This window comes from Drosophila kikkawai, chromosome 3R (genome assembly GCF_030179895.1).
Source record: "Drosophila kikkawai strain 14028-0561.14 chromosome 3R, DkikHiC1v2, whole genome shotgun sequence".
NCBI lineage: Eukaryota > Metazoa > Arthropoda > Insecta > Diptera > Drosophilidae > Drosophila > Drosophila kikkawai.
In genome coordinates, this window is record NC_091731.1 from 6,698,031 (window position 1) to 6,723,816 (window position 25,786).

The window sequence follows — 25,786 nt, forward strand, 5'->3', positions numbered from 1 at the left end:
TATTACTTTGAAATTATATTATATAGGTATATAATATAATATATTAAATTGATATGTGTTCATATTATTAATTATTGGCTTTATAAATTAAATAATTTCTTGTTTAAACTGAGATTGACTCATCAACTTGAATTGTTATTATTTTTTCTAGCTTTTTAGTTCTAGGAGGTGGAATTGGAGGGTTTCGAACTATATCATTGCTGAGATCACTGGCTGTTTGGGATGAATGACATTTAAATTGAAAAAAATTGGTTTTGTGGAAAAAAGTTCCAAAAGAAAATTGTTTTCTTTCGTTTAAAATTGTATTTTTGTACAAAAATTGTTTTAACTCTTTAAATCTGTACCAAATTCCCAAAACAGAACAAAATATTATGATAACCAAAGAAATCAAAAGGCAATAATTTAATGATTCTCTGTGGTTATTATCTGCCATTTGTTCTGTTGATGTTAATATTTTAGTAGATTTTGGAGATGTAGTGAATAATGGGTTCTTTGTAGGAACAGGCAAATCTTGACTTAAGGAGATATCCGAACACGATCGAAATTCTTCCTGTGGGCCACAGCCAACAGCACCGATGCCATCGTCGCAGATTCCCCAGTTATTACCAGCAATGTAACGCCATTGTAACACGCAATGGTCACATGTAAAGTCTGAAATAAAAATTTGTTAATTATTTTCAGAAAAATATCGTAATGGTAGGATACATTCTACCTGGTAGACGGGCTTTAATTTCATAAATGCGACTTCCATTTCGGGGATAAAATCTACTTTGCAAATCCGTTGGACTTGGCTGGATAGGAAATCCACCCATTATCGGCAAAACATTTTGATCCAGACAGAACTGTTTAGCATTTGGCCTTGGACATAACCGAAACTCAAAATATCTGTGAAATTAATGAGCTGTAAGTTTTTCGCATAGCAAAAAAAAATATTTTTGTATACCCCATATGACTAGCAGTTAATTCGACACGTATCGTCATCTCGGATCCAGGAAAATAAGTTTTCACGATTAAGCCTTGCCCCCATTGACCGCCGCTTTCATGAGGACGTGGCTCCGGAATGTCCCAGGGGTCTCCGCATTCTCCGCATTTTCCTTTATTTTTTTTCCACTGGCGGGTAAACCCGCCACAGTATAATTCATGATCGTTATAGTCTGGTGGTGTTTGAAATCCATAACGCCAAGCCGATGCTCTACTTGGTGGTTCAATAAGTCTCCCATGAGCATCGCAGTACAGGATGGAAAATGAAATTGAGAAAAAAAGGCAAATCCACACAATTTCTTTTGCTTCCTTTTTGGACCCTGCTCTCAAATGCATCTAACAAAATGAAATTTTTTTCAAATAATTATGGTTAAATAACGTTTGCTTATGAAAAATTGCTTATTGATTATAATTATATACACTTGTCTATCAACGTAATAACGTGAGACCAATCTATTCTAAGGTAATTTAAATTAGCCAAAACCAGCACCTCAGTTGTGTATATTCTAGTATATAAGTCTCAAATTCAGACTCTAAATATTATGATAACCAAAGAAATCAAAAGGCAATAATTAAATGATTCTCTAAAGTTATTATCTGCCATATGTTAGAATCTGGCCCATTTCCGGAAACCAATGAATGTAATTGCTTTAGTGGCGGTACCAATGACGTCAATTTGACTTGGCCGCTGGCGCAACACAATCCAGGGACTTCATTTTTGAATTTTAATGCCTTTCCATGTGGACACAATACATTCAACAATTTGCTCTGAACTGTAATCAATTGCCACATTATAACTGAATGCAGCTCTGTGAGGATAAAACACACCATCCCTATGCTGTTGATTTCGATTCTGTTTATCTTAATTTCGCGCTTTGCGATGCTTATCGTTCTCTGCTCTGAGGTTTAACTACAAAAAAATCAGCCAAATCGGTCTAGCTGTTCTCAAGTTATGTCGTGACAAGGTGAAGTGGGTTTCATTTTTATATATAAAAAGATAATATGTCGGAAAATTCAATACGGCCACGGAACCTGATGCTGTTTCCAACAATGTCTCCTCCAAATTAAACTTGAATGCTAAGACAGTCTCTTGCTTTAAACTGGTAAAAAAGACGTTTAACAAAACATTGCTACCTTAAGATTCGTCAAGTTAAAGATCGGCGTACTGGATCAATACTATGATGAAGTGTTTAATAAGCAAATTTTACAGTGCTCTGTTAAGGTCACAAGGTTTGTTCGTAGAGAAAGGATTAATAAGGGAGATCTTCAACCCCAAATCTTTCGCCAAAACCCGTAGTGATCGACCCCGCTGGCGTCGATGTTCTTTCGGTTTATCTTCCGCATGCCCTTTCCTGCTATAACCAGGCCAAAGTTCCCACAGAATCTTCTTCACCCTCTTCACCTCCACTCGTCATCCACTGCCGGAGTCCCAATGCACCGACAACAACAGCAGATGGTGCTTGCTCAGTCCCTTTTGCCCGACATTCTCCAAAGGCTGGGTTTGGTTGACTCTCGCTTATGCGAGCTCTTTGCAGCTATGCTTTCGCTCCCGGTGCTACAACAACTCTTGCCGGTGTTACGCTGTGCATCTGTATGCTACTCAGTGATCGGTTGGCCGTTGGATCTTCGGTCTATGGTGTGTGCTGGCGGAATTGATACTCTTAACTTTTCTATGACTTTGGATTACTCCCATATCGTTGTTTATAATTAGGATATTGCACAACCCTTTGCTTGTGATCTGCGACCAGCATTATCTTATTCTATATCTGTCGTTCCGGCTGTGCTGTCCGCTCATGTTGAACCTGCGCCACCCCTCTCTTCTTCGTCTTGCGACAGCTCCAGCCGGAAAATATTTTTCAAGATATATCCGGCATCATCGCAGTGAATTATATTAGTTGAAACTTGGCTTAATATGGATTTCTGTGACAATGAATTCTTCTACCCCAATCTATACCAAGTTTTCCGCAAGGATAGAGATGCTGCGAAAACTCAATGCTCTGAAGGTGGAGGCGGTCTTATCGGGGTTTGGCGTATTCTGAGTTGCACATCTATCCGGCTTTGGAATGAGGACTCTATTCTGGATCAACTTTGCGTGTCTCTTGCTGCACCTTCGGAAACAATTTTTCTAGTGGTTGTATATCTACCGCCATGCAGCGCATTCGAGATTTATAAGGCAATGTAAGCAATGATCTGGAGGACTCGCAGTGTTTTTGGCGACTTCAACCTTGTTGGTTTGGGTGTGGACTCTGCAACAATGGTTTCCCAGTAACCTACATCTGCCGCATGAAATCTTGGCGATTGATGATCTCTTTAGTTTGCGAGTGGTCCAAATTAAACATGCATTTAACAAATTAAATAAGCGACTACGCTTAGTTTTCTTGAGTCAGGATTTGAACTTGAATTTGGCGTCTAGTAATAATCCTCTTTCGGATTGTGATGTTCACCAGCAGCCTTTATTCTCTCCGTATAATTCACTAACATATTCTATGTATATTAATGCTAGCAATTTAAATTTACTTCGGAATGATATCGCAAATATTAATTGGGTAGAGGTCCTTTCGCATGTTAATTTGGACACTTGCTATGATAACTTTCTCTCATCTCTTTTAGTCATCATTAATAGGTAAGCAAAAAAAAATATTCCACGGATCTTATAAATTACCCTGGTATACGCAAGAACTAAAAAAATACAAGAATCTTTGAAATAAATTCTATAAGCGGTTTGTCGAAAATGGTAATTCTGCAGATTTTGAGAGATACAGGAAACTGAAATTAATTAGTAACCCGAAATCAATTTGGTACTTTGTTATTTACAAAAAAAAAAAAACACCTTTATCCCTTCCCATATGTCGTACAATGGGTCAATTGCATCTTTCTATCAAGAAGGGACAAATCTTTTTGCCAAATACTTCGCTTAAAATTTGGAGCCATCTTTTCGTTCCATTGTTTTAATCTCAAACATTGGGTGCCTGCATGTCTCCGAATCCGACGTAGAGCTTTAAAACCTCACCTCTCTCCTTTAGTTTTAAAAAGTTATATTGGCGCTCTGTCTGAGCCACTTAAAATCATTTTTAATAAATCTTTCTCCAGTGGTGTATTTATTCAGAGATGGAAGCTGGCACTAGCTACCCCAATCTTTAAGTCTGGCGCTAAAATCATTGTTTTTAACTACAGACCAATTTCAAAGCTTAGCAATGTCCCGAAAATTAAAGTGGCAAAGTAAGCAATAATGTGCTATTGTTTGCGGATGATTTAAAAATGTTCAAGTCAGTGAATTCAGCCCAAAAAAGCAAAGCTCCAGAAGGATTTGTATACAGTTGAGAATTGGTGTTACCGAATAAGCTGCCTTTGAACATTGCTAAATGCTTCCCTGTTACGTACAGCAAATGGTATAATAACTATACATATGTTTCCCATTTCAATTCAATCTATTGTGCTGCCCTGCTGAACTGAAGCCTTATATTTCGGTGTAATGTTTGAAGCCAAATTAAAAAAAATATCTTATCTTTCGCCCTTTACTCTCTCAATTTCCACGATCCTGTTCCTTCTTATTCCACTAAATGCCGACTAGTGCATATGTCTTCGTTAGAGGATAAAACAGGTGTATCAGCCATTATTACTATTTTCGACCTGATTTCAGGCAAAATTGACTGTCCCGTATTATTAAGCTTTGTAAATTCTGTGTTCCGGGCAGGCAACGAATATCATTTGAACCTATTTATACTTTGTTTTGCAGGACAAACTATGCCCTAAACGATCTTTAATTTATTTTAATAAATTGCGGCTAAACATGCGATTGTACCCAACCTCCTTAAGAGATTCGGCAACGACAAAAAACTCTACTTATATTTAGCCTCAATTTAGTATTAAGTATTAAGTATTTAAGTTGCCAATTAAGGAGTCCCTCCGTTGACGAAATAAATAAATAAATATAACATCAGCTGCAGAAGCTGCAAGAAACTAATCGAACAGGAGGCACAACGGAGACACACAGGAGACATAACAGCAGAACGCGTCACTTTGGGCCTATCAGCTAGAATCGATGGGAGTAATAGAAAAACGATTCAGAGTGGTGCCTGTGGGATTCCGTACCTCCGATGACCTCTGGCTGGGAGAGAGCGAATCAAGATGACTCTCATTAAGATTCTGTTGTGACTCTTATTAATATTCTGTTGTGACTCTCATTGTAATGTTATGTCAGTCTTATTCGGCGAGCCAGAGCGTACAGAACAAGGCGAGAAAATACATGTATATAACGAACTTAATTACTTGTATTATTGGTGCAATTACCGGGTTAATACAGTGCCTAAGAAAGCAAAGTCACAACCAGGAAACAGAAGATATGGACCAAAACGGAACTAAACTTTAATTGGAAGTTCAAGGAAGAGCCTCACCACTTATACCTTATACATACCTACCAGAGAACTGGTGGCAGTTTTTAGCACTCTACTCACCAACTTTGGTAAAATCGGGTGCCAGTGCCATTCATGGTCTTATGATACTACAGTTTTAATTAATCTGCTACTTCATTAGGACCTTGAAAGAGACAACTATATGTGTTATATTGCATGGATTTTGTGGTGTTCGATATAACATAGCTAAATCCCCTAATGCTATGTTAAACAAAAATTACCATAAAAAAGGGATTTTGTAATAAGGAGTATACGGTCACACTGGTTTGACTTCACTTCCTCTTCCTTTTGATCTTCAACGTGGCTGGTCGTGTGCGTAAATAAATAAAATATTAATCAATCAATCTACAAAACATCAAAACATAAAAACATATAATTGAGTTATAATTGGTCTGGGTAATATTGGAACTAGGAGACAAGCGTTTTAATTCAATAGGTTATGGGCCCAGACTACGTTTTTAGACAGAATTAAAGTGAATATAAGTTTTCTTGGAAATCCGAATTTAATACCCACACACACACGTGAAAACATATACAAGATGGATGATCGGTCCCGCCCGGACGCAGTCATCATAGCCGCGAAAAGGAAAACATACAGTGAAATCCTGGCCATGGTCACCAGAAGGGACGACAGCTAGCTTGCAGGCCTGGGTAACTGCGTCAAAAAGGTTAGACGCACCACTAACGGAAACCTTCTGTTAGAGATGGCAAGGAATAGCGCTGAGAGCGCAGAGACAATGCGAACGAGCATAGCGCAGGTGCTTGGTGATACGGCGGAGGTTCGGGCAATGTCAGAGGACTCAAAGGTCTCGGTACTCGAGATCCGAGAGCTGGACGCCCTAACCAAGGATCCCGAGATTGTTGCTGCGATCGCGGAGCAATTCAGCCTGGATGGCGCCAAGGTCAAGGTGCGGAGCCTCCGCCCTGGCTCAGCTGAGTCCCAGACGGCAGTAATTAGCCTCCCGTGCCTCCTGGCCAAGGCGGTGCTCAAGAGAGGTTCTCTGCGCATAAGCTGGACTTCCTGTACGATCAGGGAGAGGACGGGCCCCCCAAGATGCTATCGGTGTCTCGAGGCTGGCCACCTGGCCTCAAACTGCAGAAGCGCGACTGACTGGAGTGGGTGCTGCATAAGATGTGGGGAGAGGGGACACAAAGATGCTAAGTGCCCCAACGAGACGGAATGCTTCCTTTGCGCCGCTTCCGGCTAGAAGGAGACGAGGCACCAGGCAGCCAGCAAAAGCTGCCCGTCCAGGAACTTCAGCAGCAGTGGCGCCGGTCTCCGTAACGCGCCATGCAATTGATTCAGCTGAACCTGAATCATTGCAGGGCAGCGCATGATCTGCTGATGCAGACAGTGCGCGACCTGGACGCGGAAGTGGCGGTGCTCAGCGAACCATACAAGACTGCTAGCACACACTGCGTTATGGATGTGTGGGCGGGAACCCGCTCACATGTCCGACGTCAGATCGGCGGATGGCTACGTTCGTGGTAGAGTAGGTGTGGGCGTACAGCTTCTACCTGGCACCGAGCCTCACCCTGGAGGCGTTCAGCAGCATCATCGACGAGCTCAGCGATGACATCCGGGGACGAAGTAACACAATAGTGGGCGGCGACTTCAACGCATGGGCTCAGGATTGGGGATCGCCGTCAACCAACGCCAGAGGCCGCACCATCCGGAAGCCTTCGCCTCCCTGGATATTGCTCTGCTCAATGAGGGTACCCAGCAAACCTTCAACAGAGCGGGAGCAGCGTCCGTTATAGACCTCACGTACGCTAGCAGTGCACTAGTCTGCCAAGCCAGGTGGAGGATCAGTGAGATCTATACAGCCAGCGATCATAAGGCCATCCTCATCTCCCTCGGCGAGAACCCATCTCACAGAACGGTCCCGCCCAGCGCAAATAAGGCGTACCGGCTAGACACGCTCAACGCCCAAGCGTTCTCGAGCGCCTAAGCGGGCCTAGCCACAGACGAGACGGACAGCGCTAACGATGCTGCGCTCAAAAAGGCGGTCGCTGTCGAGTGTGCATGCAATGCAAGCATGCAGCAACGGAAATCTTTTCGGAAGCATCACGCACCGGTGTACTAGTGAAGCGATGACATCGCAAACCTCCGCTCCTCTTGCCTCCAAGCCAGAAGGCAAATCCTGAGAGCGCCCCGCTCTCCGGCTCTCCGGCCCTAAAGAAAGCGATAAAGTCCAGCAAGAGAGAGTGCTTCCTTAAGCTATGCGAAGACGTCGAGAAGGACCCATGGGGCGGGGCATACCAAAAAGTGGTAAAACACGTGAGCGCTGGCAGCAACGCGCCAACTGACCCTGAGGCTCTCGAAGGCATAGTCCGGGTGCTATTTCCGACTGGGCAACCGCTCAATTTCCATGTGAGCAGCGAGTCCTTGGAGATATGCCCGGTCTCGGAGCAGGATAACTAGTGTCTGAGAGGACACTTCAAAACAAGAAGGCGCCAGGTCCCGATTCGATCCCTAACAGGGCGACCAAACTGCTGCTCTCTCTGCACGCCAAAGCGTTCGCCGAGATTTTCAACAAGTGCTTGGCGGAAGGCACGTTCCCAGAGAGATGGAAACGCCAGAAGCTCCTTCTTCTTCCGAAACCGGGGAAGCAGCGGGCGAGGCGTCGTCGTACAGACCTATCTGTCTGCTGGACACGATTGGAAAAGTGTTCGAGAAAGCGATTGTCTCAAGGCTAGAGGCTGCAAAAGAGCGCGCTGGCGGGCTCTCGTCAAACCAGTTCGGCTTCCGGAAGAGGATATCGACCCTGGATGCCATCGAAACGTTCACCAACCTGGCCGCGAACGCCATCGCTGGCACTAGATGAAAAAAAAGCGCCAAGGAGTACTGTCTGGTGGTAACACTAGACATCCGGATCGCCTTCAACTCTGTGGATTGGAGGCGGACACTGTAGGCTCTGGAAGCCTTTAACATCCCTGGATACCTGCTGAGGATAGTCCGCAGTTATTTCAGCGAGAGGACTCTCATCGTGCACACGTCCCTCTCTCTGCTTCAGAGAACACCCTGAGTATCTTCACAAAAAGGCCAGCGAAACCGCAAGATGCCTCTCCAGGATCCTGCTAAACACCAGGGGGCCCAAGCAGTGCAAGAGGAAGCTGCTAACGAGCGTCGTCACGTCCCAACTCCTCTATGCAACCCCAGCCTGGGCGGAGGCTGTGAGAGTCAAGAGATACGTGATGGGTGTAGAAGGAACCTACCGCATATGCGCCCTAAGAGTAGCGTGCGCCTTCAGAACTGTCTCCGACGACGCGGCCCTGGTCATTGCGGGGCAGGTGCCGATAGGCGAGCTGGTGCAAAAAGCTCAGGAAGCCCGCCTCTTACGTGAGCCGGGAAACTCTTCGGCGCGGCGCGAGGACAAGAGCAGCGCCAGGCGCAGGAGCATAGCCCGGTGGCAGTCCAGGTGGGACAGTTCCACAAAGGGCCGTTGAACTCACCGCCTGATTCCTGACATCCAAAGCTGGATCGACCGAAAGCACGGCGAGGTAGACTTCTACCTGACACAGGAACTCAGTGGACACGGTTGTTTTCGAAGCTACCTTTAACGATTCGGCCACGACTCAGAGGACCACTGCACATTGGGCCAGCGAGCCGATATATGGACGAAAATTCAAATTGTTTATGGAAAGTAAACCTTTTTTAATAAAAATATTTGAATAGTATATACTTTGACTAAAATGAATTAAAAGATTTTAATTGTTTTGATGCATCCCTGAATTTTTGGCAGCCCTTCAAAGTCAGCTGTATGATTGCATGCTTGCAAAACTAAAAAGCGCGGGTAAGATTTTATTTACTTGCGAGTGTGCCAAAATTGTTGTGGCTTAACCAATTTTCACGAAAATTATGGAAAACGAAGGCAAAGGTATGTAGAATATTTGTATTAAAATAGACTTTGATCATGTTTGATAATGTGTTCTTTGTGTGCGTTTATTTGTGTTGTCCAAAAGTAGAAAAAAGCTAATCTGATAACCCATGTGTTGTAGACTATAACTAATATTGTGCCAACTTGTGCCAAAAAGTAATTATGTGTCATTAAAGTGCAAAGTGTATATAAACTAATTTTATTAAGCTTTTTTGCATCTTTTTGCCCCTATATATATAAATCCGACATATCGTAGCTGTGGTTGAGTTCGCCTATAAGCAAGTTGGATCTATGATGAACTGAAGGAATTCGACTTAAGCGCGGAGAAAAAGGATGAAATTAACACTAAAGTGAGAAGCTTTCACCTATACATACATAAGAACTTGGAAAAATGTAACAGAAATATGACCAAATTTAAGACAAAGCATACCGAATGGCTTCTGTTCAATATGGCTATAACAGTAAGTTCATTCTTGTCTGCAAATCCAAAGCCGTCAACATTAAGACCAGTTGGACGCCCACCCATTGAATATGCTAACGCCGGTCCCCGTCAAATTGGCATCCGATTTAGCTGTTAATCAGGGTCACAACACATCTCTTCTTGTGCATGCCGCCGCAGTTTCGGCCGAAAAAACGAACGAGAAACCCTTATGTTAAAAAATACATTTCTCACTTCGAGTGACACCAATAAGGCTTTTTTTTTTTCAAACAAAAAAATAATGAAATTTTATTTGACTAGTGCACCGTTACCTAAATATTTGGCAACTAAACCTAATTCGAAGTTATTTCTATGTTTACAATGTTTAGTTATGGAGGAGTATTAAGTTAAGTTATGTTTACATAATTTGAAATGATTTTCATGTTTTGTCTGATATATTATGTCAAGACCCTATCGGGGAGGTCTTGAGGGTGTTGACGTTTAAGTCTTCTCCTGATTCGTGTTCTGTGTTCAGAGGTGGCTAATCTTCTAGCCAGACTATTAGGGTGATTGTTTAGTTTTTCCATGTACTTAGTTGAAATAGTGTGAAGTTTGTCTCCAAGCTTGGGCACCTTCAGGTCTCGTTCAATGTCTCTAGTCCTCATGTACCAAGGAGCCCCAGAGATCCTCCTTAATGTTTTTGCTTGAAGAATCCGAATCTTGTTCAAATGACATCTTGCAGCAATTCCATAAACTTGAAGGCCATAAAACAGGGAGGGGGCTAGAATTGACTTATATATCATGACCTTGGAGTAAAGCGATAAATTATTGCGGGGTGCCAGGAGCCATGCCCTCCGGGAAACTTTAGCCTTAAAAGCATGCTGAATGTTCGCAACATGCCTGCTGAATGTAAGTTTACGGTCCAAGGTAACGCCAAGGTATTTATAGGCTCTATGTGGGCCAATGACTCTACCATTAAGACTGACCCCAGGACAGCTAGCTGCACGGTTGGTGAAAGTCACATTCGCACATTTATCCGCATTGATGCGCACATTCCAGTTCATAGCCTATTCTTGGTAGGCATCCAGATACTCCTGTAAACCAAATAACCCAATAAGGCTAGAAACAATTTTTTTACTCTGAAAAAAGACTCGGTTCGACTAACGGAGGATGATGCTTTAGCATATCTGCTTGAAAATTCATTGACTAAAAGTCAATACAACAACTTTCGAGAGCTTAGCATTTCCCGATCTTATGAACTTTTTCCTACTTACAACAAAGTCAGAGAAGCTAAGTCAAAATGTAGACCTTTTATTATTAATGTAACCGAGTCAGTTGCTGAAGTTCCCCTGCAAAGTCTTCTAGACCACACTAGTTGCCGTATAATTCAAATGCAAGAAGATATATTTAAGCAGCTTGGCAATATTTTAAGTCTGACCCTTATAGCAAGCTATGGATTTGAAGGAACAACCGGACAAAGCAGCTATAAGCAACACTTTTAGGGATGTGATTCATTGCTTTCTGATGACTCGCTTTTTGCGACAACAATAATCCCCCTAAAATTAATGGACCATATTGGAAATGTATTTTGGATGAATCGTACTCCTCAGTCGATTAGATTTTGTAGACCAGTCAAGCTTGAGTTTGTTAAAGAGACAAAGGACCATATTCTTGCTGAGAAAAAAAATTTGGATAGTCAAATAAAAGATTTGTCTTCATATGCATGCTCTGTTGTAAATGGAGTTTAATTTTCAGTTAGATATGATCTTCAAATGACACTTTTAGATGGGAAGGTTTTAAACATTTTAACTGAAACCAAATCTTGCCATTTGTGTCCGATATGTGGAGCGAGTCCAAAAATCTTTATGGAAAATGCTAAAATAGACTCACCAAAACTTAAGCCAAGACATGAAGCATTAAAATATGGCATACGTCCTCTACATGGTTGGATTCAATTTTTTGAATTCGTTCTTAAAATTTCATATAGACTGAAACTTAAAAAATGGCAAGTGAGAGATGAAGATGGAAACAAGAAAGGAAGCTAACTTCGACACGTCGAAGTTTGTATACCCTTGCAGATTGGTTTTGATGTTTATATTATAAATATAAATGCTGTAAACAGACACAAAACAGAATTTCATAACATTTTACCTATACTGATTACGTTTACAGTTTGAAAGTTACAGTTTTACACTCCCAGCTTTACATTTTCTCTACATCTACCGATCGCTTCTATGGCAGCTATATGATATAGTTGTCCGATTTTAATGAAATTTATACCAAAATTCTGAAATAATAAAAAAAGCTTCTACCTCAAAGTAGATGAAAATACGTTGAAAAACAACGATGTTAAAAGTTTTTTCCTATTAATTTCCCGATCGTTCCTATGGCAGCTATATAGATTAGTATATAGTCGTCGGATTTTCATGAAATTTGTATCGAAATTCTGAAATAATATAAAAAGGTTATATCTCAAAAATGATGGAATAATATTGAAAAACAGCCAAGTTATAATTTTTTTCCAAAAATTTATCGAACATTTGTATGGCAGCTATATGATATAGTCGTCCGATCCGGCCTGTTCCGACATATATAGCAGTGAGAGTATATAGAAGACTATATGCAAAGTTTCATTCAGATAGCTTTAAAACTGAGAGACTAGTTTGCGTAGAAACAGACAGACGGACAGACGGACATGGCTAGATCGACTCGGCTGTTGAGCTGATCAAGAATATATATACTTTATAGGGTCGGAAAGGTCTCCTTCACTGCGTTGCAAACTTCTGACTGAAATTATAATACCCTGCAAGGGTATAAAAATAAGAAAGGAAGCTAACTTCGGCACGTCTAAGTTTGTATACCCTTGCAGATTGGTTTTGATTTTTATATTATAAATTATAATGCCGAAAACAGACACTAAACAGAGTTTCATAATATTATTATTATTATGTTTACAGTTTGAAAGTTACAGTTTTACACTCCCAGCTTTACATTTTCTCTACATATAGCGATCGCTTCTATGGCAGCTATATAATATAATTGTCCGATTTTTGTGAAATTTATACCAATATTCTAAAATAAGAAAAAAATGCTCATATCTTAGGGTAGATGAAAATACGTTGAAAAACAACGAAGTTCTAATTTTTTCTATTAATTTCCCGATTGTTCCTATGGGAGCTATAAAATATAATCGTCCGATTTCCACAAAATTAAAACCGAAAATCTGAAATATTATAATTTTACCATATCTCAAAAATTATGCAAAAATGTTGAAAACTAGCCAAGTTATAATTTTTTTTTCTAAAAATGTATTGAACATTTGTTTGGCAGCTATAAGATATAGTCGTCCGAACTGGCCCGTTCCGACATATATAGCAGTGAGAGTTTAAGAAGACCATATGCAAAGTTTCATTCAGATAGCTTTAAAACTGGGGGACTAGTTTGCGTAGAAACGGACAGACGGACATGGCTAGATCGACTCGGCTGTTGATGCTGATCAAGAATATATACACTATATAGGGTCGGAAAGGTGTCGTTGCAAACTTCTGACTGAAATTATAATATCCTGCCAGGGTATAAATAAACAAGATGGGCACAACTAAGCAAAACATCAAACCGTTCGTTTTTTTTTTTTTTTTTGGAAAAAAAATAATTAAATTTTATTTGACTAGCGCACCGTTACCTAAATATTTGGCAACTAAACCTAATTCGAAGTTAATTCTATGTTTACAATGCTGGAGGAGTATTGAGTTCGTCGGCGAAAAATATTCTGTGTGGAAATTTAGAGTTGGGGCAATTCTTGCAGAACAAGATATATTAAAAGTGATTGATGATGAAATTCCTGACGAAACAGATGAAAGTTGGGTTAAGGCAGGAGAGGAGGAGGAAAAAGTTTCGCGTCGCAGTTATCCGTGCGCAAACGGTTGTTTTCGCTCAAACTCAAGAGTGAGATGGCACTAGTGAACCATTTCATCATTTTTGATGAACAAATTGGCGAACTATTAGCGTCAGGGGCAAAGACAGATGAAATGGATAGGGTTTCGCATTTACTGCTCACATTACCAGCATCATATGACGGGGTAATAACAGCTATAGAGACCCTTTGAGAAGAAAATATAATATTACATTAGCTTTTGTGAAAAATCGTTTACTCGACCATGAGGTAAAAATAAAATACTAACAACGACACAAGTAAAAAAGTTATGCAGGCTGAGGCTAAAAATATTTTCAAAAATAACTATAAAAACCAATTTAAGAACGAAAATAAATATAAAGTAAAAAAAAAAAATTTTAATACAAATAACAATAATCGCAAACCATATAATGGGAAACAAAAACTAAATAACATAAAATGGCTCCACTGTGGAAAACTAGGGCACATAAAAAGGGATTGTTACGGCTATAAAAAAACAAAAAAATAATTATAATAATAAAGAAAACAACAAGCAAGCGCACACTGCAACGACCACGCCAGGTTTCGCGTTCATGTTAAGAAGTGTAAATAAAATTCAAAATAAATTAAACGCGAACGTGAACTTTATCCTTGACTCGGGTGCTAGTGACCACCTTATAAACGATTAGACATTATTTGTGGACCATGATGATCTGGAAACTCCAATAAAGATTGCCGTTGCCAAACATGGAGAGTATATGTATATTTGCAACAAAGCGTTGAATCGTCCGCCTGGAGAGTAACTATCAGATAACGTTGGAAGACCTACTCTACTGCGGAGAAGTTGCAGAAAATTTTATCTCTGTAAAAAGGCTACAAGAGGCTGGAGTGACAGTCGTGTTCGGCGAGAATGCAGTGAAGCTAATCAAAGGTGATGTCACTATTGCTGAAAACTCAGGTGCGTACGATATGCCAGTTATTGAATTTAAGGGGGGGGTAAGGTATTTAATTTTTTTTCGTAAATTTTTTTTTATTTTTTATTTTTAAAGTTTAACATCTTAAGAATATTGTGTCCAAGTTTTACATCGATCAGAGTGAAATTGACGAAGTTATGCGGAGTTGAACGAAGGTCGGTTGGTGATTAATGCATGGGAATCACAAAGTTTAAAGCGCTCTCCTGAAAAATTCAATTTTTCAAATCGGTGTACACGATTACAGAAAAACTACTGGACCGATCGATTTGAAATTTGGCACACACATTCTTTAACTAATTCCTCAGGTATTCACGTCGGCCTTTTTTTAATTTTTAATTTTTATATATTTTTAAATTAAGAAATAACGTTTTTTTTTTTTAGTCAAAAATCGGGTTTTTGACTTTCAAATTTCATAAAAAATCACAAAAAAACTAAAAAAAAAAAAAAACGCTTCCTGAATACCTCGGGACACTTATCCTTTAACGAATGAGGTATAATTTTTTTAGATCGGATGATCCTGTGGACTGTTAGGATGTACACCGCAAAACAACTTTTTTTGGAGGCGACTCTGGAGATTCCCTATAACTTCTCTACCTCTAAATATTTTTCAATACAAAATTTATCAAAAATTATTCAAATGTTGTGTTATTATATGGTATTTAATTCATTAAGCTAACTTTAGCCGTTCCGCCACAATAATTTTTTGAAAAGTGGCCTTTTTTGCACCGAATTAACCTTACCCCCCCCTTAAAGCATTTAAAGTTAATAAACAAAATAAGAATTTATATAAATTATGGCATGAAAGGCTGGGACATGTAAGCAAAGGAAAAATGTTAGAAATAAAAAGAAACAATTTATTTAGTGACAATAATCTTCTTGACTGTATCATATACTCCACAGTTAAATGGAGTTTCAGAACGAATTACTGAAAAGACTCGAGCCTTGGTAAATGGTGCAAAACTAGATAAATCCTTTTGGGCACTTGCAGATCGTGCGACAACACCTTATGAGATGTGGTATAATAAAAATATTTGGCTCGCTGTGTATGTACACAATAAAATTAGAAAACAGAAGTTTGACGATAAATCGTTTAAAATTATATTTGTCGGATACGAACCAAATGGTTTAAAATTATGGGATATCGAAAATGAAAAATTAATGGTTGCTAGAGATGTAATTGTTGATGAGACAAATATGGTTACCTCTAGAGCTGAATGATAGTAAGGACAATGAAAATATTATATTCCTGAAAGAGAATAAGGAAAGTAATCTCCTGAATGAAAGTAAGGAAGGTGTTGAATATAATATCCAGAATGAGAGTATGGACTGTTGTGAAGAAGAGATCCTGAATGAGAGTAAGGATTATGAGAATGAAAATTTCCAGAATAAGAGTATGGAATGTTTTGAACGAGAACTCCTGAATGAAAGTAAGGATAGTGATAAAGGCAGTTGCCTGAATGAGAGTAAGGAAGTTAAGGGGGGACATCTGAGTAACTGGCAAAAAAAACCGATTTTCTAGAATTTTTTTTGCCAAATGAAATGAAAACGCGTTTAAAGTTTTAAAGTCCTATATAGATACATGTGAGGCATCGCCGCAGAATGGAAAATTTCGACACTTAGAAACTTTTGCCGGACTCTTTCTTTTGGTATGTTATTTTTAAAACCCTAAAGAATTTTTTTAACCAAAAAAAAAATTTTTCGATTTTTAAAAAAAGTTACTCAGATGTCACCACATAAACAGCCTAGAAAAATGTCAACAAATTAAATCGCTAATAAAGTTACTAATGATGTAACTAGAAGAAGCGATAGATTAAAAAATAAACCATATGTTCGGAGCAGACCGCCAGCACCTAGTCACGCGCGCATAGGTGTACCACTGCACCTGCAGCGCTCTTTTGTTTTCTCTTTTCTTGTCTCGCCAAAGCTGTCGCGTTAAACCACAAACTACATTTGTACGCTCAAAAACATATATATATTCTGAAGCCAAGCTTTACACAAACACAGTCTCCAGCTCCGAGAAAAGAACACAAGCATTAAACACGGCTTATATTAAATTACCTATCGTGCGTTTTTTATTATAAACTAAAGGGTGGCAAATTCGTTGTCTTCCCCACAAACATTTTGGTGACCCCGACGTGATCTTTATCGGAGTCTGCATTGTTTAATATCGTTTAAACAAAACGCTTGTTTGCTGTCGTTTGCGGGCATTCGGTCACAAACACACGAACATACATATGTACATACAGTGCGAAGCCGGCCGTTTGATTTTTTGTACATTTCGCGCTGTGAAAATCAAAGCTGTGTTGTGCAAATAATTTGACATAAAGGTGAATCGAATTTAATCGTTTTTTATTAACGCATAGTGCATATATGTATATATGTGTACATATAGCCACCGCCATACATACATACATTCGTTCGCATATATCCGCTGTTGCTAACGGCAAAAACAACAACAACAAAGTTTAAGGTTCCGTTGCATTTCGGCGACGCTTGTAACCTCTACATTTTCGCGGTAGAAAGCATAGGGTGTTTCGTGCCTCTGACGCGGTCAGACATTTTAATTTATTTTATTTTTTTTTCTCGTGATCGAATAAAAAATATGTCTGATACGGAAAATTCGGTTCGGGCACCAAATGAATCCCCAAGTGACGTGGACTTCTACCGAGCCAAAGCCCAATCTATTTTGCGGCAAATAAACTCGATGAAATTTTATTTAAATGCTGATTCGGTCAATTTGATGAAGCTGATTTACTCGCGCGAATGGATTGGATCAACTCCTTAAACCAGGCATTTGATGCTGCGCAGACATCGTTGGAGCGACTGGATTTTACGGAGATCTCGAGCGACCATCGGATTGAATTTTCCAGAGTTTTCATGGATGTAAAGGCGAAACTAAGCCGAGGCTTAGCTGCTCATCGCAAGTCGCAATTGCCGGCTTCAATCGCTGCCAATTCAACATCTATTGATATGACTAACAATCCGGAACTTTCTTTTAGATCGAGGAAGCCTCGGTTGCCAAATCTGGAAAATGCTCGTTTTCATGGATCCTATGCTGAGTGGCCGGATTTTCTGGCGACGTTCCGGACGGTCATCGGAAATGATGATGAGCTAAGTGATATTGAGAAATTACAATATTTGCGGTCGAGTTTTAGGCGGCGTGGCTCTGGAGACCATACGCTCGCTCGAACCCTCAAATGCTAATTATCATAAGGCTATGAATTTGCTGATAAATCGATTCGATAATAAAGTTTTAAATTTTCACGCACACGTACAGGCAATATTTGGTTCAAAGGGTGTCGAGAAGGGATCGTCAAAGGGTCTTCGGGAGCTCAGTGATTGCATGAATTCACGTTTACGAGCAATTCGAACCCTGGCCACTACGCAACAGATTTTGGATGGGCTTCTAATACACATCGTCACTCGAAAGCTGGATCATAGGACGCGCGAAAAATGGGAAGAGGATTTATCGATCACAGAGCTGCCTACCTGGGATGCTATGGAGTCGTTTTTGGAGAAGAGATGCAGGATGATGGAAAACTTGGATCAAGCCTGGGTAACTCAAACACCAGGTCAGCAGGTGGGAAAAAACTTGCACAAATATAATCCAAGTGCACTTATTGCTTCTGCCACTAGCTCAAGCCATCAGATATGTTTGTGTTGCGATGCAAGGGATCATTATTTGCCAAAATGCCCTCGATTTTTGAATTTGAGCCCGAATCTTCGGTATAGAGAAGCAAAGAAGTTGCACCTTTGCTTAAATTGTTTGCGCAAGGGGCATAGTTTGCAGCAATGCAAGTCGACTCATTGCAGATATTGTCGCATGAAGCATCATTCATTGAACATTCACATGAACCATGACCCATCCGCACCATCCATCTCATTTTCATCTCCATCATGCGATCCATCCTCGAGCTCTCAGCCATTGCCATCAGCATCAGCATTAGTATCATGTTCGCAAGCATCATCTCATCCTGATCATCACTTATCAAGCCCTCCACCCAAAGCCTCAAATATTATGCCAAATGACTACTGGTTGCTTCCGACTGCTATTATATACGTGAGAAACAGAAGTGGAGCATTTATGCCTTGCCGAGCAATTTTAGATTCTGCCTCTCAGCTAAACTTCATAACCTCTCGCTTAGCTAGTCAACTTAATTTGAATCATAAAAACTCGCAAATCTCGATTGCTGGGATAGGAAAATATTTCATGAGTTCGGATAGGGTAGTCGATATTGTTGCGCAATCACGGGATGCCAGCTATCGTGCGTCATTCGCAGCTGTTGTGACTCACAGTATCACGGATTACCTGCCCCATTTCAATATAGAAATATAGATGCAACATCATGGAGAATTCCGCAGAACATTTCGCTTGCTGATCCTTATTTTAATCAATCGCAACGAATTGCTTGGCGCTGATTTGTTTTTCCAAATAATTTCCACAGGAAAAATTCATTTGGACAGGACTTTGCCAACTCTTCAGAACACCAAACTTGGTTGGATAGTCTCTGGAGGGTTATCGAGTATGCCCAACCCTGCTGATCGAGGAGACCTTCATCGAGGAAGTCACATCCGGCGGAGACGGCGTCATCAGAGTAGCTATGGTCCGTACAGCTACGGGTCTAAACAAGAGAGCCGTCGCCAAACTGGCCAGTCTGCCCATCGATTCCGAGATAGTTGGAACCGTACCTCTTCCAACGGGAGCAGACCGCCAGCACCTAGTCACGCGCGCATAGGTGTACCACTGCACCTGCAGCGCTCTTTTGTTTTCTCTTTTCTTATCTCGCCAAAGCTGTCGCGTTAAACCACAAACTACATTTTTACGCTCAAAAACATATATATATACTGAAGCCAAGCTTTACAAAAACACAGTCTCCAGCTCCGAGAAAAGAACACAAGCATTAAACACGGCTTATATTAAATTACCTATCGTGCGTTTTTTATTATAAACTAAAGGGTGGTCACCCCACAAACACCATACATTTCCTATAATGAAGATGAAATAAATCTAAATAGTTTTATAATGAATGCACAAACTGTGTTTAATGAAGTCCCTCATTTATTTGATGAGGTACAAAGTAGAAAAGATAAGTCGTTATGGGAAGAAGCCATTAAGGTCGAACTTTTTGGTCATGTTTTAAATAAGACATGGACTATTGTTAAGAGACCACAAAATAAGAATATTGTAGATTGTAAGTGGGTATTTAAACGTTCGCTCCTGTTGCTAGAATTTCTAGTTTTCGTTTAATTTTATCCATTGCAAACCAATATAATTTTAATGTACATCACATTGATGTTAAAACTGCTTTTCTTAATGGAACACTGAAAGAAGAAATATACATAAAAGTCCCTCAAGGAATTGTTTGCAATTATGAAAATGTATGTGCATTCATTATAAAACTATTTAGATTTATTTCATCTTCATTATAGGAAATGTATGGTTTATTTTTTAATCTATCGCTTCTTCTAGTTACATCATTAGTAACTTTATTAGCGATTTCGTTTGTTGACATTTTTCTAGGCTGTTTATGTGGGGACATCTGAGTACCTTTTTTTAAAAATCGAAAAAATTTTTTTTTTGGTTAAAAAAATTCTTTAGGGTCTTAAAAATAACATACCAAAAGAAAGACTCCGGCAAAAGTTTCTAAGTGTCGAAATTTTCCATTCTGCGGCGATGCCTCACATGTATCTATATACGACTTTAAAACTTTAAACGCGTTTTTCTCAAAACCACTTTTTTTGAGTCGGCCGGAAACCTAACTCGAACAAATCTTAACCGATCGATGTGAAATTTTTTGCTCTTTCCTACAAGGCAACTTAATGGGGATGGCCCAAAAGTAGGCAATAGTGGCCCTATTATTGATCTTATACAAAAAGAAAGGAAAGAGAGTTACTATTAAAGGTCGAGTTACTATTAAAGGTAAGAGAACTATGTTAGGGATAGCTAGTCGCTCTCGGACTCGCTTAAAAATGGAGTCCGCCGACTAAATCAAGGGATTCGGCAGGCTTGCTGGCGAGCGCTAGATCTTTTCCATTTGGAGCACCGAAGCGAGCAGTTGGAGTCTGTGCCAGGAAAAGTCTATAAATTTTATTTAAACAAAAAAATAATTAAGTTAAAGCATTTTTTTCCCTGGTGGATGTCACGCTCAAACTTTAATTTATTATCTGGAAAAAATACCAAATATCTGTGCGATGCAAGGGTGAGTATAGTCGCTCGCGATTCATATATACAACAAGAAACATATGGTAATTTGTGGATCGTAGCTCCAGCCAAATTGCCACTGGGAGCTGCTATAAGGGCCAGCCGGGATCGACGTCATCATCAAACCCCCCTCTCTCGCCGCTAAATAACTACAGCGCAATCCCGTCTCTATCGGCGATATTTTGTTTCTGCATTACGCACCCTGTGCCAGCTGGAGCGCAGTGCTGTTAATTTCACCGGACCAAACGGACGCAAGAGCGTAATAGCGGCTGGCTAAGCGAGGAGAACCGGCCAAATTCCGGGGAAAGGCGTCGGAAAAACGCTCGTGGAAGTGGCCAATCCGTGAGAAAGCTGCCCGAGTGTCGCCGGTGGAAAAAGTGCAGAAAATCTGAGGGAAAGAGCCCTTCAAGGAGGCCAAGCTGCCTGCCTCAGCTATTTGCCAACCCGTTCTAAGCCCTTCTCGTGAATTGCTAAATCAAAGCCAGCCGGAATCCAAACTAATATTGGTTTTCAGTAGTTTAGTTTTATTTAGTTTTTTTCCTTTAATTTTTTTTCGGTGAACAAGCCAAGAAACAAAAAAAAAGTTCGTAGAAATCCGTTAGAGTAGATGGGAAAAAGTGTAACCCAAAATGTGAAGAATTACCGCAAAACTCCAGCTTCTCTCTTCCTTTTCATTCGCCGATCTGTACTGACATACACGGTAAATTAAATAAGAAGAGATATGGAAATTTATAAGGCCAAAAATAATAGATAAATCGGAATTAAAGAAAAAAAAAAGAAGAGAGATGAGAAATGAGCGAGTAAAGGAAAAGGAGACAGCCTTCTTTTCTGCATTCTTTTTATAAAAAATAAAACGAAACGGAATAAATCAGGCCTGCTCCGGTAACCGAAAACGGCAAGATTTTTTCGTTTTCGTTTTTGAAAACGAGAAATTGGTGCTCCGGTAATCGAAAACGAAAGATTTTTTCGATTTGAAAAACGGGCACCTTTTTCTAGCCGGAATGAAAAGTAAATGGCTTTTTTGTAACGGAACTGCATATTTCCCTGGGCAATGCCGAGCTAGCTCAGTGGATGACCAGGGGGGGTACGAACCTATGCCCGCAGTCCGCACAATGAAACACCGATTAATCGGACGTCTCAAATAAAACTCCTCACTAACAAAAACACATCTCTAGAACAAAAACGTAAACAAACAAAATTGACGACTTTTCTTGGAAGGGAAATGGTGGCATTGATGGAGTCGCCACGACTCTCCCGCCCAACCTGTGGTGTCTCCGCTGTGTCTTGGGGCACCACCCATCTCCGGCGGACCGGAGTCTAATCCAGGCGGCCTGACGGCCGGCCCATCTCCCTAGGTAAATACTTTTACTCAACGTTCATCTTGGTTGCTTTAATTCGTTATAAATTTCAGGTACTTATTGCTAACATTGATTGCCCATGGGACTCATTCCCGGCCAAACGTCACCCTAGCCTGGGATGCGCTCGCGCCAAGACTGCGGCAGCGGAGAAGAAGCGGCAGTCCGCTAAAGAAAATAGCCACAAACTGACTTGAGAGATTCTTGAGATTTCCTTCTTTCCTACCTACTATCCCTGCTGGAGCTCCAAGAGAAATAAAGGGGATAGGTAAGTAAGATTTCAGTTAAATCCAACTTCTTCTAAGCCGTTTCTTTAATTTTGCAGAACTCGTGTTGCACAAATCCCTGACACAAGTTAGGAGACGCGGAGAACAAGCACATTGAAACGATACGAGTAAGTTAAATAATTAATCCAAACAAAACAACAGTACAATAATTAATTAATCCTATTGTAGCAACTATAAGGCAAGATTGGCGGCCCGCAATGGCGATGAGGCTTCACCAGTATGCGTGGCCAGAAATCGCAGTAGCTGCTGGCGGCGGCGAGCCCGATGAAAGTGGGGAGTACAACGCAACGGCCACGTCGTTTTCGGTCAGCGGAGCGAATAAAAGCCCCCAATATACGTAAGTTTTGCCGGTTCCGGACGGCACCTCATGGAACGGACTCACCGGATTCCAGTTTAATCAGGTGGATGGCTCAGGTAACGGCTGCTAAGAGGCTCGTTGGAAATTTTCACTCGCTCTTATCCAGAAATATCCGCCCAACAACGTCGGTGGCGGGTAAGCTTTACAATATAATTCCGAAACAAAGATGCCGTGGCCAGCGATTCTATCACTGCCACGCTGAAATTACACATCCATTAATTAAAACGTTTTTTCCTTCACTTTCACTACATGCACCCACGTTCTCGAGTTGATTCATATTTTTCAGGAAATTAGCGGCGTTTATCTCGACCTCTCGTTGCTACTGCCGTTTCCCATGCTGCTTATCCCTCCCTATATAGCCTTCGGTCTGACACCCGAGTTCGGACTTAGGAACCGTTCTTTCCTCAGTGCAACGGCCGAAGCCAAGGGTAAAAACCCTTTCTCTTAAATCCCTTAACCTGAGCCCGTTACCTATTCCCGGTTCGCTCATTCAAATCCCTGCCCCTCCATTCCGATTGAAAATTCAACATTTTTTATATAAAATCAGATCTTATTTACAAAAGGAACAAAATAGTTTACTCAGTGGTCTATTGATGTTACTTCCACACCACCACAAGATCATTCTGGCATGTAGTTATTTTATAAAAGATTTGACAACAAAATTTTTGCCGTGTTCAACAAGTTTTCTCGTTTTGGCGATAGGTCAATAAGTCCATCGCAAAGAGTTATCGCCAAGGTTGCCATATTGTCGGTGGAATGAAACAGCCATTTGTAACTAAACAATTGCAATAAGCAATTGTAAATATAAAAGGCAGTTCTTCACGTTGTTTGCTTTTTACCAAAATAACAAGTCAAGTGCTTGAGCAACAAGAAACGATGAGAAAACGAAACATTGCGATAGAAATTTTTTTTCGAAAACCGGAGTAGAAAAAACGAAATCGTACGATTTCGACCAAAACGAAAACAACAAAATTTTACGATTACCGGAGCAGGCCTGATTATCTATTTTTTATATAAAATATATATTTATGATTTATTTTGAATTTTTGAATCTCTTTTTCTAACTTTTTAATTTTATAATTTTTATTTAAAAAAAGAAACACAACACAGGAAAAATGACCTGCGCCCGTTCTATGCTTGTGTGGGATCACACAAAGCATTTTTTTAATCACTCGCTAGCACCCTTTCGGCAGTAACAAAAAACAATCGGGTGTCAAATACACCCAGGTGTGTCTTATTGCCGCAAATAGGGTGCCTTAAGCACCCGGGTGTCTGAGACATCACACATACATTAAAAAAAAATTTAACAATGATTATTTTATTCTCTCTCTCTAAATCAAAAAAAATGTATTGTACTTCAACAATAACAACAATAATATTTACTTATGTGCCAAAAAATAGGCAATCTTTAGGAATTTTGTAGACAAAGAAAAAGACAACTTTATTACGCGTATTTAAAAGAAAAACTGAGATATGACGGTCGCCAGTTGGAAAAATGTAGTTTTCCAGAAAACGCGTTTAAGGGGTTATCTGGGCTTTAAAACTTCAAAAAATTCATTTTTTCAAACTTTTTTATAGTCCAAAGTGTCAGAAATGTTGTCCGACTGTAAGAATTGGAGAAATAGAAAGCCCAGCGCGTCGTATCACAACTGACAATTCGAACTTTGGCGTCTCGAAAACTATTGCACCGATCGACTTCTGCTTTTGCACACATCTTTTAGACATGTATTCATTGTCGTTGAACGAAAGATTTTTTTATCTTCAAAAACAACTCATTTTATTAGCCAAAATATGGCCACAAATTAAGGAAAAATGTACACTTTTTATGAAAAGCGCCACAAAAATTCAATTTTTAATTAAAAAAAAAAATACTTCGTTCAAAGACAAGCCAGACATATACATATGTACATACATATACAATTATGTACTATTTGTTGTTCAAATTTTTACTCAATTTAGTTCAAACCTTGCACATTAATGTAGAATAAATGAAATTTATAAAATTGTCGTAGGTCTTTTAAAAAAATTATATATACCTGTCGTTCCTATAGCTACATGATATAATCATCCGATTTGCTGAAAATTAAAATCGATATTCTGAAATAATACAAAAAGGCCATATCTCAGAGTAAATGAAAGTAAGTTGGAAAATTGCGAACTTAAAATTTTCATTTAATTTCACGATCGTTTCTATGGCATATGACGTTCAGCGATGTATACGTTATGCGTTTATAGTACACGAGAGCAGTAGACTATAGGCAGAGGTATGTGGCAACCCGCAAAAACAATAATTCAAGAGTAGTGTTCAATTTCAACAAGGAAGAATAGTATTAGTTTATTATCGCAACGAAGTGACCTTCTTAAAATATACACAAAAAATCTAAATTTCTATATATAGTCCCATATGCTTTCTACTTCTATAATGATTTTTGCTATGAATAACTTTTAATTTTTTTTCATAATTCGATTAAGAAGCAACGAAAAATTCTCCCGCCTTTAGACTTTTTATAAATATATTAATATATGTACATTTTCAAGTTACACAAGATTCATTTGTTGAAAAAAAATCAACTGTCCGCTAAAAGGTTTCGTTTTGATCTTTGAACAGATTTCACTTGCTTTTATTTAACTTTTAATGGTAACACAAATCCCACACAACATAAATGTTTTTTTCTTATTCCAAAAATTATCTGTATGGCGTGGTCCATGTACAAGTAAAGACAAAACTTAAACAATCTTGTGCTTCATTCTGTTTTATTTAAAGTTTCTCTCTGCTACATTTTCTGGAGATGGCAAAAAAATATATTTTATATTTTTCCGAACTTAAATTAGTGACAATTGGTTAAATAAATAATTAAGAAACACAGCACTAGTTTACCTTTCTTCATCATAAATATTAAAATATAATTAAAATTGGGCGATTACTTTATCCTAATAATGACAAAATATATACAGAAAAAAAGGAAATGGTAAACATTACAATGAAATAACCAATATGATCTTAACTTTTTGGACTCGTTATAATA

General features: G+C 39.5%; 2 protein-coding genes and 1 long non-coding RNA gene across 5 annotated transcripts; 2 read left to right on the forward strand and 1 right to left on the reverse strand.

The window, feature by feature from the left end:
• Window positions 1-74: 74 nt before the first annotated feature.
• Window positions 75-25,465, reverse strand: LOC108072873 (uncharacterized). Of its 3 annotated transcripts, none has more exons than XM_070287101.1 (4): window positions 25,303-25,465; window positions 944-1,317; window positions 713-885; window positions 75-651 (listed from the first exon to the last, which is right to left on the reverse strand). In XM_070287101.1, the coding sequence occupies exons 2-4, from the start codon at window positions 1,315-1,317 to the stop codon at window positions 104-106; spliced, it is 1,095 nt and encodes a 364-aa protein (XP_070143202.1). In that variant the 5' UTR covers window positions 25,303-25,465; the 3' UTR covers window positions 75-103. The 3 variants fall into 3 exon arrangements, with proteins under 3 accessions (XP_070143202.1, XP_017019692.1, XP_017019684.1); XM_017164203.2 differs by having other exon boundaries at window positions 25,290-25,465; XM_017164195.3 differs by lacking the exon at window positions 25,303-25,465 and adding an exon at window positions 24,797-24,857.
• LOC138928704 (uncharacterized) lies at window positions 8,218-8,957 on the forward strand. The gene is made up of 3 exons (XM_070286208.1): window positions 8,218-8,304; window positions 8,439-8,815; window positions 8,873-8,957. Exons 1-3 carry the CDS (start codon window positions 8,218-8,220, stop codon window positions 8,955-8,957), a joined length of 549 nt encoding a protein of 182 aa, XP_070142309.1.
• LOC108072896 (uncharacterized) lies at window positions 21,309-22,982 on the forward strand. Its single transcript, XR_001770633.3, has 5 exons — window positions 21,309-21,460; window positions 21,936-22,115; window positions 22,172-22,383; window positions 22,441-22,509; window positions 22,571-22,982. It is a non-coding gene; the product is annotated as an uncharacterized lncRNA (long non-coding RNA).
• Window positions 25,466-25,786: the final 321 nt, after the last annotated feature.